Below are 13,753 nucleotides of genomic sequence, written 5' to 3'. Positions count from 1 at the left end.
TCACGGACCAGGGCTCGAACCTGTGTCGCCTGCACTGGCAGGTGGATTCTTAACCACTGTGCCACCAGGGAAGTCCTGTTATTTGATTTTTTACCACATTTATAACACCAAAGGTAAAAGCCCTTAGTCATAATATTATGTGTAATTATCCCTAAAGCTTCCCTACTGACTGACTAGAACTAGAATTGCCCCCTTAGTTCTGGCTCTTTTTGTGCATGAACTCCTAGCATTCTAAAAGGTAAATGTTGTATACTAATGCTACAGCAGAAAAGATTATCTATTTTTTCCTTCTTTCTTTGATAAAAATATTTGTCATCTTTGTTAGTTCAAAATCCAGTCATTCTATTTAACTATGATACGGTTTTTCATTTAGCAAGGCTTTTTATACTTACATTTTTAAAATTTAGCTTTGCTAAATAACATTGGCTATTTTCATTTTGTAGTTCAGAATACAGAAAGCATAGTTAGTATTAAAATATGTAAATTTAAATTTATTCTAGATTATCAGCTTTCTGACATATTTTTGTTTTAAAAATTTACATCTGTGGCCTAAAATTGAGCTGAGTCATTTTTTTTTTAATTTGTCATTGAAGAATTATGGAAAAATAACTTTCTGGGTTTAAAGCTCTTTTATTATGTTTAAACATATTTTGCAGTTAGGTTTTTAGACCAAAAAGATGCTTTGGAGCTCTTATAGTAAAAATGTTTGGGGTTCTTTTTATATGTGAATAAGAGCAGGGCCAGAGAATTAAGTGACTTCATGATGAGACTCTAAAGTCTCAGTTATTTGGTTGCAGAGAAAACATCTGGATCTAATATGATCTTTAAGAAATTTTCAGTTTTCATAAGAGGCTAAGCTCTCAAATAATTTAGGAGATTTATTGTATATTGAGATTTAATTACTGTGTTATTTGTTATTTAAAAATTGGGAAGAGTACAGGTTATAAGCTCAAAAGAGAAGGAGTTAAGGAAAAAAAATTGCTCAGTTAGGATAAAAACCTCTTAGAGAAAATCCTGGTCACTGTTGGGTAAATCTTGCTGGCAGGAATAGGACGTAGGTGCTGATAGGTTTTCTTTCTCTGCTTTTACTTATGCATTGATTCAGCATTCAAGGAAGTTCAGGGGAATTAAACAAAAGACATTATCTGTCATGCATAACTTTTCATCTGAAAAGGATGCTATACAGGGTGTCTTTAAGCATAATTTGAGTGTGTCAGAAAGGAAACCAGAGGAGTTGGCAACCACCTCCTTTATATCGGTGTGAGTACGTTGCTTATTCTAGGGACACGACTGATTTCTGTCAGAGAGTTTGCTACTGTGTAACCCTGAAACCCTACTGGTATATATATGCTATTCCCTGGGAAGTCTTTACTTCAGATATGAAATCAGTGAGGCATATTCTCCTCAGGTCTGCCAGAATTAGGGTTAGCAGAAATTGAAGAGCACCTACATTAAAATGGAGAACACTGGAATAGTAGTGAAAATTACCTGTGTTTTGTCAAATCTTGTTCTATTTGCATATTTAAAATAAATGTAAACTAGTAAATATTTGTACCTCATAGATTTTTAAGAGTAATGTTTTAATAAAGTAAAGAGTGAAAGGGTTCTAAAATTAAAATGTTAGACTGTGTTTAAGGCAGTGAGTCTCATCTGGGGCAGTTTTGCCCCCCAGGGTATATTTGACACTGTCTAGAGACATTTTGGGTTGTCACAACTAGGGGGAAGAGTGCTACTTGCATCAGGCGGGTGGAGGACAGGGATGCTGCTAAACATCTTTCAATGGTACAAGACAGCTCCACAACAAAGAATTATCTAGCCTAAATGTCAGTAGTGCTGAGACTGAGAAAACTTGGTCTAAGGACAGCTTAACCGTTTTGATAATGAGGCTATATACAAAAAATCATGACTTACTTAAATTGAAGGCCTAGTGGTTAGAAGAAAATAATAAGCTTTTTAGTGCTAGGCTAGTAATTTTTAGGATGTTAAGAAACATCATAGGGTTAGTTCCTCTCCCAAATTAAAACTAGTGTAAGGCAATTAATTTCTTTGAATCTTTTAAAAAAAAATTCTCAATGGAAATGGATAGCTTAGTTATATTAAAATCAAATCTAGCAATTTGTATTTTAAAAGTAATTTTAGTTATAGTTGTATATAAAGTGTCTTTGAAAGTGGCTGTACCGTAATGGAGTCATAATTTAAGAATAGTTTTACTTCCTTATACTAAGTACTCCATGGTTTTACTGTAATGGTGAATTGAATACATTTAAATTATTCTATAAATGAACATTCTACTTTATGGAAAGTATCCCTTTTGTGAAACTAAATTGAATTGAAATATGTGATTTAATAGATAAGAATGATTGTAATTTATTTAGAGATATAAAGGAATTAGAGTAAATTGCATTAAATTATTTAGGAAGCTAACTAATTGTAACCCTTGTAGAAACCTTAATAATATCAACCTTTGTTTTTAGCTCAACAGAAGTAGATGATATGCTTAGAAAATCAACAAATCTGCTGCTGACCAGAACTTTGAGTAGCTGTTTACTGAATCTTATTAAAAAACCTCACATAGGTTTGACAGAGGTAGGTTAAAAAGATATTTATAGCTAAATGTTTCATTATATGAAACAATTATTATAAATTAATTTATTGCTGAACATCATCCTATAAAACTAGCTTTCCATTTTAAATTTATTAATAGAAGTGGGTTTGTTTTAAAATAAAAGCGTCATTGTAAATTCCAGTGATGTGAGGGAAAAGGGTTTACATGGGGAATAGTGGATCGCTGATGATGTTAGAAGATATATGGAGATTCATGTTTGCCAGACTTTACATGAAAAGTGAAAATACTAAATTTTTTTACTTGGTGAATGTATAAAATTTGAAAAAATGCTTTGAAAAGTTGCTAGTTAAGACTCTTGGTTATTTTTTTTAGATGATAGCATTCATAAGCAGTATTTACAGCAGGCTTTTGAAATCAGATAATCAGTTGTATCCTATAATGCTATAATTATGCAGAAGTGGTACACTTGCTGGAAGTAATAATCCTAATTTTAAAAATCAAATGGCTTTGTATACATGTAACCTGCATTTCACTGGAGGCATTTTCTATTTTCTAGCTAGTGCAAATCATTATAAACACCACACACCTGGAACAAGCTTGCAAATACCTTGAGGACTTTATAACTAATATTACAAATATTTCTCAAGAAACTGTTCATACCACAAGACTTTATGGGCTCTCTACTTTTAAGGTATGTAAAAATCTGACTGAAAGTTTTTATTTCAGTTACTGTAAGCAAACTTTTAAAAAGTAAAGACAATTTTTGTAATACACATGATTCCATTATATTTCTAACAATTGAAAATTAGTGGTAATCAATGTCAACAATGAGCAAATAAATGTCAGTTCCTTTTTGGCATTAAACATCTTGTTAAAATGAAGAAAAGTATATTGATTTTCTATAGCTATATTACATTTTCTTCATGTTTTGAAGACTTAGAGTAGTGCTGAATCAGTCTAACTTGATTTTCTTTCATGTCTCACAGTTTAATAGTTAATTGTATATGTAATATATATAAGTGTGTGTATGTTTGGAAATTAAAATTGTAAGAAGAATTAGACAAGTGTAAGATTTGCTTTACATCCTTTATTGCCTCTGATAATATTGCCTTATTACATGTTATTCAAGTCCTACTCTTTTGTGAATGGACAGATTTTTGTTTTTAAAATACCATGGGATATAACAAAACATTAATTAATGGTTGTTTTAAGCATTAAATAATTTCATAAATTTGTTATATAAACTTTTATTATTTTATTGATTTGGGAATCATGTAAATGAGACACTGGCATAGTCTAGCAATATAAATCCTTTTGCATTGAATAATTTGTTAAACTAATATAAACCATTTGCTGATCCCTTATCTATAAAATAGGCTTGCTAGTTTAACCTCATAGCCCTTTCTAAGTTTTCTATTAAAAAGAATTATCATCTTCCCTACTCTTGCTATATTATAAATTACTCAATTTATCTCCTAAAATTATAGTATAATCATTTACAGTTAAAAAATTCAGTATACTTGTATTTAGATATAACTAATTTAATGTTAACAGTAACCAGACTTTGCAGTCTAGTGGTTAAGACTCCGCACTTCCAATGCAGGGGATGCAGGTTCGATCCCTGGTTGGAGAACTCATAAGATCCCACGTGCCACGTGGTGCAACCAGAAAACCCCCATAAACAAAAACAGAAAAGAGTAACCAGACTTTGCAGTCTAGTGGTTAAGACTCCGCACTTCCAATGCAGGGGATGCAGGTTCGATCCCTGGTTGGAGAACTCATAAGATCCCACGTGCCACGTGGTGCAACCAGAAAACCCCCAAAAACAAAAACAGAAAAGAGTAACCAGACTTTGAAAGTGTGAAGTCCAGAAAAGACCCTTGGTTCCTAAAGTTATCTGCCTGGCCCCCAAATCTTATGCTCCTCTGATGATTCTTGAGCCCATGTTGTCATCCTAATCCATAAGACACAAATGCAGATGATATCTGAGTGAATGAATTAATAAAATTATTTATTAAAACTGAGACAGAACCTGGACAAAACAGGCGTTCATTTATTCAGATAGTATAGTACAGTAATTAAGCGCATATACTCTGGAGTTAGACTGCTGTGTGACTTTGGCCACATTCTTTCATTTTAATGATTCCTGGTTTTATTATCTACAAAATTAGAATAGCAATATATTATCTACCTCATACAATTATTCTAAGGATTAAAGGGGATACTTAGCACAGTGCCATTTGTTGTACATGATCTGTGCTCTGAGCGCTCTGTTAGATGCCGAAAATATAGAAATGTATCCCTGCCCTCAAGGAGCTCACGGGAGAAAAAACTATAAAAAGACAATTGACAATATGATATAATAAGTACCATAATATAGGAGGAGACTCCACAAATTTGTAGACATTTATTTATCCACAGATTGATTCTTTGCTTCAATATTAGATTTTACACAATCCTTCTTTTTCTTTCTTGCTCTCTGTCCTTATGTCCATGTGTTACTCATACGCTGTCAAGAAGGGATTTACTAGGGAATGGAGTTGTAAGCATATTTAACTATTAACATTATATTTAATAGGCTTGCTCTGTACTTTGATTAAAACATGAAATGCGTTGACATCTGGTGTATCTAGGGATCTTCAAGCAATTTTTCTTATCAATTGTAAGTCAAAGAACCACAGATACTGGAACATGATGCCTCAGATTAAGGAATCTTGGAACTACACTTCTCAAAATCTGCCTGTTGAGAGGAAATGTTTAGAAATGTTAGCTCTGGTCCATCGTTCCAGTGGTACTTAAGTTGTAGATATTTAGTTGAAGCTACAACTGCCATAGGATACCCCTTGGGTTTTCTAGGAAATCAAGTTCAGCCTGTACAAATAGTAGAACATCCTTATTTCTTGTTGTTTATTTTTTGTTTTATTTTTGCACAGAACTCAGGAAACCCTTTCTCTTTTATGATATACAAACAAGAGTTATTTCAAGCTCAATATTTGAAGGTTAAGTGTTCTTCAACTCTTCCTTTGATCTGTTTCAAGAGGAATTTGTCTTAAACTGTACTATGAGAAAGCAATTCAACAGGGAGAATCATTAAATCAACATTAAAGTGAATTACTGAGGGAGATTGGGGGAATTTCCATTCACAGTGAATAGTCAATCTGTAGATGATTAAAGTACAGTCTTGATTACAGACATTAGCAAGGATTGCTTAGTTAACCTCTTAGCCTAATTCTTTTCAGTCCAGTGACCTGATCAAATATATTTCTATTTAGTTGCTTAATGATTATAGAAATAAGCACTTACATGATCCTTTTACCCATACCTCCATTTGCTTCCCCTCCAAAATCCCACATATGCATATACAAAGTGGTAGATTTTATATATTTGTTTACTTTATGAAATATTATATAGACTGCCTTGTTAGCTTGCCTTTCATTGTACTAAATCTGTGAGTGGTACAAAAGAGGTAAAGTAAGTAGTTCCTGCCCTCAAGCAGTACCACAGCTTTTTGAAATTAACCTGGACCCACACTGAGAGCTACTTGAAGCTAATATAAGACTTCTAACTGAAAAGATTTGCATCAGAATAGAGGGGAAAATGGGAATACCATTCCCTTTTTAATCTGTGTAGAGAAATGGCCCAGTTCTTTTTCTTTGGCATCAGAGCTTTTTAACTTTGCTCCCTGGAGCTTTTCCAACCTGCCACCCCGAAGAGTCCTTTCCTTTTGAGTCCGGGCAGTGATTGCAACTGTAAGTGCCTAGAAAGAATATGCTTGCGATTCTTTTTCAGTTTGCCTTTTTTAATCTATTGATGAGTATGTAACAAAGTGTTTTTAGGATTATGGCTAAAGTGACAGTGGTAAATTATCTTTGATTAAGGGCTTGAAATTCTCTTCCTGTGGAGCAAGGACATGGTACGTGGACTCTATAAAAACTTCCTTTTTTAAATGTAACATTCATATATAAGCACACACAATTTATAAATGCAATAATTATAAATAGATATAGCTCAATTAATTATTAAAAAGTGAACACAGACTTCCAATTTCTAGTCTGGCATGTAAAGAGCTGGGAAGTTATCACTCTGTCCCAACAAGTAAAAAGCTGAGAAAACTGAAAAAATCAATTCTTCCTTGATCTTTCAGAGAAGTGAGATCACAGGACACACTGCTGCCCCCAAAATTGGAGAAGTAGGCAAATACAGAGAATCACAACTTAATGGAGTAGAAACCCATAGGAATCATTACTGGGGTAGGAAAACGTGAAGTATAATTAATGAATATTAGAAAATCAGTATGGACAAGTTTGAGAGTAAAAACTCCAGGAGAACCCAGTCTTAGAGGGGGCACCAGGTTCTCCCAGTGAAGATTTGAGGAAAATCCTCTTACATTTCCAGCAGGGGCCAGAGCATTCTGTTCTTTAAGCATTCTGTTTTTCTCAACAAGACCTAACCTCAAAATAAACTATTTACCAGTGCCTAAACTAATGGGAGAAGGGAAACACCCAATTCCAGCCTGCTCTGGCCATCCTGTCCAACTTGAGGGGTGGAAATGAAAAGCACTTGTGCACAGCTAAGGGGCAAAGGCTTACTTAAAGTTGAAGACCTAATCGTAGGACTAAAGAACACTTACCCTCTCCCACTGTCTTACTGCCACATTACTAAAGGCCTAATTACTGCAATTCTTTTCACCCAGTACACCATGTCCAGCTATCAGGAAAAAATTACAAGGTAGACTAAAAGACAAAAAATACAGTTTGAAGAGATAGATACAGTATTAGAACCATATTCAGGTATGTCAGGACTGTTGGAATTATCAGACCAGGAATTTTTTTTTTTAAAAAACATATGATTAGTATGCTAAGTACTTTAATGGATAAAGCAGACAGCATGCAGGAACAGATGGGTAATTTAAGCAGAGAGATGGAGAATTTAAGAAAGAATCAAAAAGAAATGCTAGAGATCACAAAACACTGCAACAGAGATGAATAATGCCTTTGATGGACCTATCAGTAGATTGGGCGTGGCTGAAAAAAGACTCTCTGAGCTTGGGGATCTGTCAATAGAAACTTCCAAAACAGAAAAGCAAAGAAAAAAACACTGAACAAGAATATCCAAGAACTGTGGGACGACTACAAAAGGTGTAGCATACATGCAATGGGAATATTAGAAGGAGAAAAAAGAGAGAAAGGAACAGAAGCAATATTTGATCCAGTAATGACAAAGATTTCTCCCAAATTTATGTCACACAACAAACCATGGATTTAAAAAGCTTAGAGAACACCAAGCAGGATAAATACCGAAATAATTACACCTTAGGCATATCATGTTCAAAATTGCCCAAAATTAAAGATAAAAAATCCTTCAAGAATCTAGAGGAAAAAGCTTACCTAGACTAACAAAGATAAGAATTACATCTTACTTCTCTTCATAAACCATGTAAGCAAGAAGAGAATGGAGGAAAATATTTGAAGTGCTGAGAGAAAAACACCAACATAAAATTTTATATGCTATGAAATTATCCTTCAAAAGTGAAGGAAAAATACTTTCTCAGACAAACAAAAATTGAGGAAATTTGTTGCCAGTAGACCTGCCTTGCAAGAAATGTTAAAGTAACTTCTTTAGAGGTAAAGAAAATGATATAGGTTAGAAACTTGGATCTATATAAAGAAAGGAAGAGCATCAGAGAAAGTACAAGTGAAGGTAAAATTCTTAATTGATCTAACAGATAACAGTTTGTTCAAAAGAATAATAGCAACGTGTTCAATTATGTATGCTTTTATATATATATATATAGTTGTGTGTATATATGTGTACTTATGTATGTTTACATGAATGACAGCAATGACACAGGGTAGGAAGGGAGAAATTAGGATTATTTTGTAATTATAAGGTACTCACACTACCTATGAAATGGTGTAGTGTTAGTGTTATTTGAAAGTGGACTTGGAATAATTGTGAATGTATTTTGGAAACTCTAGGGCAACCACTAAAAAAAGCTAAAAAAAAAAAAAAGTACAACCAATATGCTAGGAAAGAAGAGAAAATGGAATCATACAAATGCTCAATTAATACACAAAAGACAGAAAAAGAGGAGCACAGAAGTAGAAACAAAGAACAAGCACAACAGATAGAAAACAGTAACAAATATGGTAGATATTAATCCAGCCATCAATAGTCACTTTAAACATCTCCTGTCTAAAAACACCAACTAAAAGACAGAGATTGTCAGAGTGGATCAATAAAACAAGACCCAATTATATGTTGTTTATAAAACCCACTTTAAATACAAAGACACACATAGATTAAAAATAAGTGGATGGAGAGACTTCCCTGGTGGTCCAGTGGCTAAGACTCCGTGCTCCCAATGCAGGGGGCCTGGGTTCAGTCCCTGGTCAGAGAAGTAGATCCCACATGCCACAACTAAAGATCCTGCAATGCAGCAACGAAGATCCTGTGTGCCGCAACTAAAACCCGGTGCAGCCAAATAAATAAATAAATAAGAAAATTATTCAAAAAAAATTAGTGGATGGAGAAAGATATACCATGTTAACACTAATCAAAAAGTGGGAGTGGCTATATTAATTTCAAACAGAGCAAACTTCAGAGCAAAGAAAGTTATTATCAGGGATAAAGTGGGCCATTACATAATGACAAAGGGGTCACTTCTCCAAGATGACGTAACAATTCTTAATGTGCATGTGTCTGACAATGGATGGTCAAAATATGTGAAGCCAAAACTGATAGAATTTCAAGCAGAAATGGATGGATCCACTGTTACAGTTAGAGACTTCAACACGACTCTTACCAGAAATGGTCAGATCCAGCAGACAGAAGATCGGTAAGAACATAGTTGAACTCAACAACACCATCAACCAACTGGATATGATCAACATTTATAGACTACTTATCCAGCAACAGCAGAACATGCATTCTTCTCAAGCTCACATGCAACCTTCACCAAGATAAACCACATTTTGGGGCATGAAACCCATCTTAACACATTTTAAAGAATAGAAATCATACAGTGTCTGCTGTAAGACCACAATGGAGTTAAACAAGATATCAATAACAGAAAGGTAACTGGAAAATTCCAAATACTTGGAGATTAAACAACATACTTCTAAATAACACGTGGGTCCAGAAAGAAAAGCATAAAAACGAATATTATGAACAACTCTGTGCTCGCAAATTTGACAAACTAGATGAAATGAACAAACTCCTTGAAAGACACAATCTGCCAAAACTCACACAAGAAGAAATAGACAACCTGAATAGGCCTGTATCAATTAAAGAAATGGAATCAATAATTAATAACCTTCTGAAACAAAGCACCAGGCCCAGATGGGTTTACTGATGAATTCTACCAAATATTTAAGGAAGAAATTACACCAATTATCTACAATATCTTTCGTATAGAAGCAGAGAGAATACTTCTCAATTCATTCTCTGAGGCCAGTATTACCTTAACACCAAAACCAAACAAAGACATTATAAGAAAAGAAAACTACAGACCAATATCCGACATGAACATAGATGCAAAACTCCTTAGCAAAATATTATCAGATTGAATCTAACAATTTATAAAAGGAATTCTACATCATAACCAAGTGGGATTTATCCTACTATGTGAAGCTTGTTCATCATTCAAAAATCAGTTAATATATTCCATCACATCAGCAAGCTAAAGAAGAAAAATCACATGGTTATATCAATAAATACAGAAAAAGCATTTGATAAAATACAACCCCCATTCTTGATAAAAACTATCAGTAAACTTGTAATAGAGGAGAACTTCCTCAACTTGATAAAGAATATCTACAAAAAACCTACAGTTAGCATCATACTTAATGGTGAGAAACTTGAAGCTTTCCCACTAACGTTAGGAACTAGGCAAGAATGTTCCCTTTCACCACTCCTTTTCAACATCATACAGGAAGTTCTAGCTAATGTAGTAAGAAAAAGAAATAAAAGATATACCGATTGGGAAGGGAGAAGTAAAACCATTTTTCTTTGCAAATGATATGACTGTTTATGTAGAAACTGAAAGGATTTTTTTAAAAACCTTCTGAAACTAATTAGCAACTATAACAAAGTTTCAAGGCACAAGGTTAAAGTATGAAAGTTAATAGCTTTCCTATTTATCAGTGCATTAAGTGGCTCAAGCTGCCATAAAAAACAAGCAAACAAACAAAAAGCCATAGACTATGTGGCTTAAACAAGAAAAATTTATTTTCTCACAGTTCTAGAGGCTGGAAGTCAGAGATTAAGGTACCAGCATGGTAGGTACTGGCTTATGGATGGCCACCTTATCACTGTGTCCTCATATATGGTAGACAGCAAAAGAGCTCTGATGGCTCCTCCTTTTCTTATAAGGGTGCTAATCCCATCACCAGGGGCCCGTTCCTCATGACCTCCTCTAAACCTAATTATCCAAAGTCCCCATCTCCAAATACCATCACACTGGGGGTTAGGGCTTCAACATATGAATTTTGGAGGCACATAATTCAGTCCATAACATTCTGCCCTGATCCCCAAAATTCATGTCCTTGCATCCAAAATACACTCATTTCATCCCAAGAGCCCCCAAAGTCTTAACTTGTTCCAGCATTAACTCTAAGTTCTTATGTCCAAAATCTTATCTAAATGTCATTTAAATCATATATGGGTAAAACTCCAGATATGATTCATTCTAAGGCAAAATTCCTCTCCAGTTGCGAACCTGTGAAACCAGACAAGTCATGTGTTTCTAAGATATAACTGTGGGACAGGCATAGGATAGAAGTTCCATTCCAATAGGGAGAAAGAGAAAATAAGGAAAGGGGTGACAGGTCCCAAGCAAGTCCAAAACTTAGTACGGTGAATTTCATTAGATCATAAGGCTCAAGACTAATCCTCTTTGGTTTAGTATTCTGCTTTCTAGCCTTGCTGAGGTGGGGGTTGTGCCTCTGCAGCTCTGCCTGGAGGGAGCCCACCCACAAGGCTCTGGGTGGCTGCCTTCTGACCTGTTGAATCTGAGGCAGTGGCCCCCCTTTTTGAACCAAGGAGGCAGCTCTGATGATCTCTGAATTACCTTAGGGGTTATTATTCACTTGTCTTGAAGAATAGCACATTGTTGTTGCTATTAGCTCTGTGGTCCTGTCCTGTAACATCTAAGAAGTCCAATAGCCTCCCTTCATTTAAATTGGCAGTTTCTGCTCACGTAGTCCCATAATTTCTTATTTATGTATGTATGTATTTATTTATTTATTTTTGTCTGTGTTGGGTCTTCGTTGCTGTGCGTGGGCTTTCTCTAGATGCCGCAAGCGGGGGCTACTGTTCGTTGCGGTGCGCGGGCTTCTCATTGCAGTGGCTTCTCTTGTTGCGGAGCACAGGCTCTAGGCGCGCAGGCTCCAGTAATTGTGGCACGCGGGCTCAGTAGTTGTGGCTCATGGGCCCTAGAACGCAGACTCAGTAGTTGCAGCACATGGGTTTAGTTGCTTTGCAGCATGTGGGGTCTTCCCAGACCAGAGATCAAACCCCTGTCCCCTGCATTGGCAGGTGGATTCTTAACCACTGCACCACCAGGGAAGTCCCCCATAATCTCTTTACCAAGTGATAGTTTAGCTTTACCCTTGGAGTTCTCTTGCTAACCTGCTTTCTCAATTTTTGCAATATGGACAAGTTGAGAACTTCCCACATCTTTAAGTTCTAATTCCTTTTTGCTTAACAATTTTTTGTTCAATTCATTTCTCTCTTTTCTCATTTTACTATAAACAGTCAGTATGAACCAAGCTGCTCTTTCAATACTTTGCTTAGAAATCTCCTCAGCTAAATATCCAATTTCATTGCTCACAAATCTGTCTTCCACGAAACACTAAAACATGCACATAATTTAGACACTCTGTATGATACTGTAATGGTCGATATATGTCTTGATACATTTGTCCAAACCCATAGAATATACAGCACCAAGAGTGAACCTTAATTTAAACGATGGCCTTTGAATAATAATGATATTTCAATGTAGGTTCATTTATGGTAACAAATATACCTCACTGGGGGGCATTTGACAGTGGCAGTGTGGGGTCAGGAGGTATATGGGAAATCACTGTACCTTTCTCTCAATTTTGCTATGCACCTAAAACTGCTCTAAAAACTAAATTATATTTAAATTGAAAAAAGTGAACTCACCCATGTAATTATGAAATCAAGAAATAAAACATTAGATAAGTAGTATTGTAGAAGCCTTCCTCATCCCTCTTCCCAGTTATCATCTCTGCCTTTCAGTACTGACTCTTAATAGTACTGATTAGTTTTGTCTGTTTGGGGCACTATTTATATGGAATCATATATAGTGCATCTTTTTGTGTATCTCACTTCTTTCACTCAATGTGATATTTTGGAATATTTCATTTGTGTTGCTGCATGTGGCTGTAGTTTATTTTCAATTCAGTGTAGTATTCCATTATAAAATTTACTACAATTTATTTTCAGCTTGTTTTTGCTTTCTTCTTGATTATTGACTGCAAATGTGACCTCTGAATAACTGAGGTGTTATTGTATGAATAAAATAAAATTCTTATTTATTTAATTTTTAGTGGTAAAGATATAAATTCATAAACTGATATAATCATACTTTTAAAACTAGTAAGGTACTAGGAAGTTTAAAAATTTCTCATTTAAGTTATAACTGTTACATTATTTTACATATAAAGTTGATTTATTTCTGCTTTGCTATAACACTTGCAATATTATTTCTTGACTGATTAATTACATTTCAACTTCTGATTACTCATGTGCTTTGTACATAGTCTTGTGTTACTGGTGGAGTGTTCCTTTGTACAACTTTGTGTTTTATTTATGCAACTTGGTTGTCATTTTTAAAAGGTATGTGACATTTATTTTTTGTCACTCATTACCACCAGCTTCTCCTTATCTTCCCCCCATTAGAGAGGGCTGCATAAAGCAGTTTCATGCTTGCAGCTGATTTAATACATTTGAATGACATAAAGTCCTAAAAGATCAGAAAAAAGCAAAAAGCCAAAGCTTAAATATTTATTGAATAAATAATTAAATTATACAGAAAAGTGAAAAATGGGGATGCTACTTCGCCAAAAATATAAAAGCTAACAGAAAAAAAAAAGTATTTTTCAGCTCTATAAGCAAAAGAAGAATATCACAAAATTTATGGACCCCATTGATACGTGA

The 13,753-nt window shown here is 34.7% G+C and overlaps 1 protein-coding gene across 10 annotated transcripts in view; it reads left to right on the top strand.

The window, feature by feature from the left end:
• The window catches only part of EXOC6 (exocyst complex component 6), a 192,321-nt gene that overhangs the window by 90,669 nt on the left and 87,899 nt on the right, over positions 1 to 13,753 (top strand). For all 10 annotated transcript variants that reach the window (XR_003002485.1, XM_024739500.1, XM_024739505.1 and 7 more), the window contains exons 16-17: positions 2,475 to 2,586; positions 3,123 to 3,257. Coding sequence is in view for 9 of the 10 variants with exons in the window: in XM_024739500.1 (XP_024595268.1) it covers positions 2,475 to 2,586; positions 3,123 to 3,257 (247 nt within the window). In the remaining variant the exon portion in view is untranslated. The remainder of the gene's footprint in view (positions 1 to 2,474; positions 2,587 to 3,122; positions 3,258 to 13,753) is intronic.

The sequence above is a fragment of the Neophocaena asiaeorientalis genome, unplaced genomic scaffold (genome assembly GCF_003031525.2).
Source record: "Neophocaena asiaeorientalis asiaeorientalis breed wild unplaced genomic scaffold, Neophocaena_asiaeorientalis_V1.1 scaffold597, whole genome shotgun sequence".
Classification (NCBI taxonomy): Eukaryota; Metazoa; Chordata; class Mammalia; order Artiodactyla; family Phocoenidae; genus Neophocaena; species Neophocaena asiaeorientalis.
The sequence above is the reverse complement of the archived record's forward strand: the minus strand, read 5'-3'. Positions and strand labels throughout refer to the sequence as shown.